General features: G+C 49.7%; 1 protein-coding gene across 1 annotated transcript in view; it reads right to left on the bottom strand.

The window, feature by feature from the left end:
* Positions 1-447, bottom strand: part of LOC107301532 (ELMO domain-containing protein 3-like) — a gene marked incomplete at both ends in the record, with an annotated part of 5,246 nt that extends 4,799 nt beyond the window's left edge. The window contains one exon of the mRNA XM_015830742.1: positions 324-447. Within this exon, the coding sequence (XP_015686228.1) occupies positions 324-447 (124 nt within the window). The remainder of the gene's footprint in view (positions 1-323) is intronic.
* Between the last annotated feature and the right edge of the window lie 705 nt (positions 448-1,152).

Below are 1,152 nucleotides of genomic sequence, written 5' to 3'. Positions count from 1 at the left end.
GCGTGGTTCCGCCCCCTGCGCCGGCCGAGGCGTAGCTGGCAAGCGGCAGAGACGGAGCAGGCCGACCACCAGCTGGCCCAGCCCAAGGGAGGTAAGGCACCCGCCGGAAAAGGGGGAAAAAATGGCGGACAAAAAAAATGGCGGACAGCCTTGCTTGGCGACCCCCGTGAAATGGTCGATCGACCCCAAATGGGGTCCCAGCCCACAGGTTGAGAACCGCTGGATTAGAGGGAGTAAGGAAGCTCCTGTAAAACTATTGCTCGCTAATTAACAACAGAGCCGTTGGGGAGATGCTTGCTTTCATTTTCAGAGGCAATACTCACACTGGGCAATGGCCAAAGCTAAGTCTCTCTCACTCTGCAGCTGCTGCTGAAGACGGGGAGGACCAAAAAGAAAATGGGCCATGGCAGCCAGGCCTCTTCTTTGGATGGTTGGCCGAATCTTTTTCTGCAAGAAGCGAAAATTAAAGGTAGAAGACATGCAGGTGTTGAAAACAGGTCCCTTAGCAAAGCCACAGGGAAAAAAAAGCAATGCAAGGGCATCATTGCCAAGTGGCAGGGAAGCTGTACGAAGAACTTGTAGGAGAGATAACAGAGTAACAGAGTTGGAAAGGAACTTGGAGGTCTTCTAGTCCAACCCCCTGCACAAGCAGGAGACCCAATATCATTTCACACAAATGGTTGTCGATTCTCTTCTTTAAAAAACTCCAGTGCTGGAGCACCCACTGCATCCAGTTTTGGTCACCACAATATAAAAAAGATGTGGAGACTCTAGAAAGAGTGCAGAGAAGAGCAACAAAGATGATTAGGGGACTGGAGGCTAAAACATATAAGGAACGGTGGCTGGAATTGGGTATGTCTAGTTTAATGAAGAGAAGGACGAGGGGGGACATGATAGCAGTCTTCCAGTATCTCAGGGGCTGCCCCAAAGAAGAGGGAATCAAGCTATTCTCCAAGACGCCTGAAGGCAGGACAAGAAGCAACGGATGGAAACTGATCAAGGAGAGAAGCAACCTAGAACTAAGGAGAAATTTCCTGACAGTGAGAACAATTAACCAGTGGAACAACCTGCCTCCAGAAGCGGTGAATGCTCCAACACTGGAAGTCTTTAAGAAGAGATTGGACAGTCATTTGTCTGAAAGGGCATACGGTT

This window comes from Protobothrops mucrosquamatus, unplaced genomic scaffold, assembly GCF_001527695.2.
Source record: "Protobothrops mucrosquamatus isolate PMUCROS unplaced genomic scaffold, P.Mucros_1.0 scaffold14000, whole genome shotgun sequence".
In the NCBI taxonomy this organism is placed as follows: Eukaryota; Metazoa; Chordata; class Lepidosauria; order Squamata; family Viperidae; genus Protobothrops; species Protobothrops mucrosquamatus.
The sequence above is the reverse complement of the archived record's forward strand: the minus strand, read 5'-3'. Positions and strand labels throughout refer to the sequence as shown.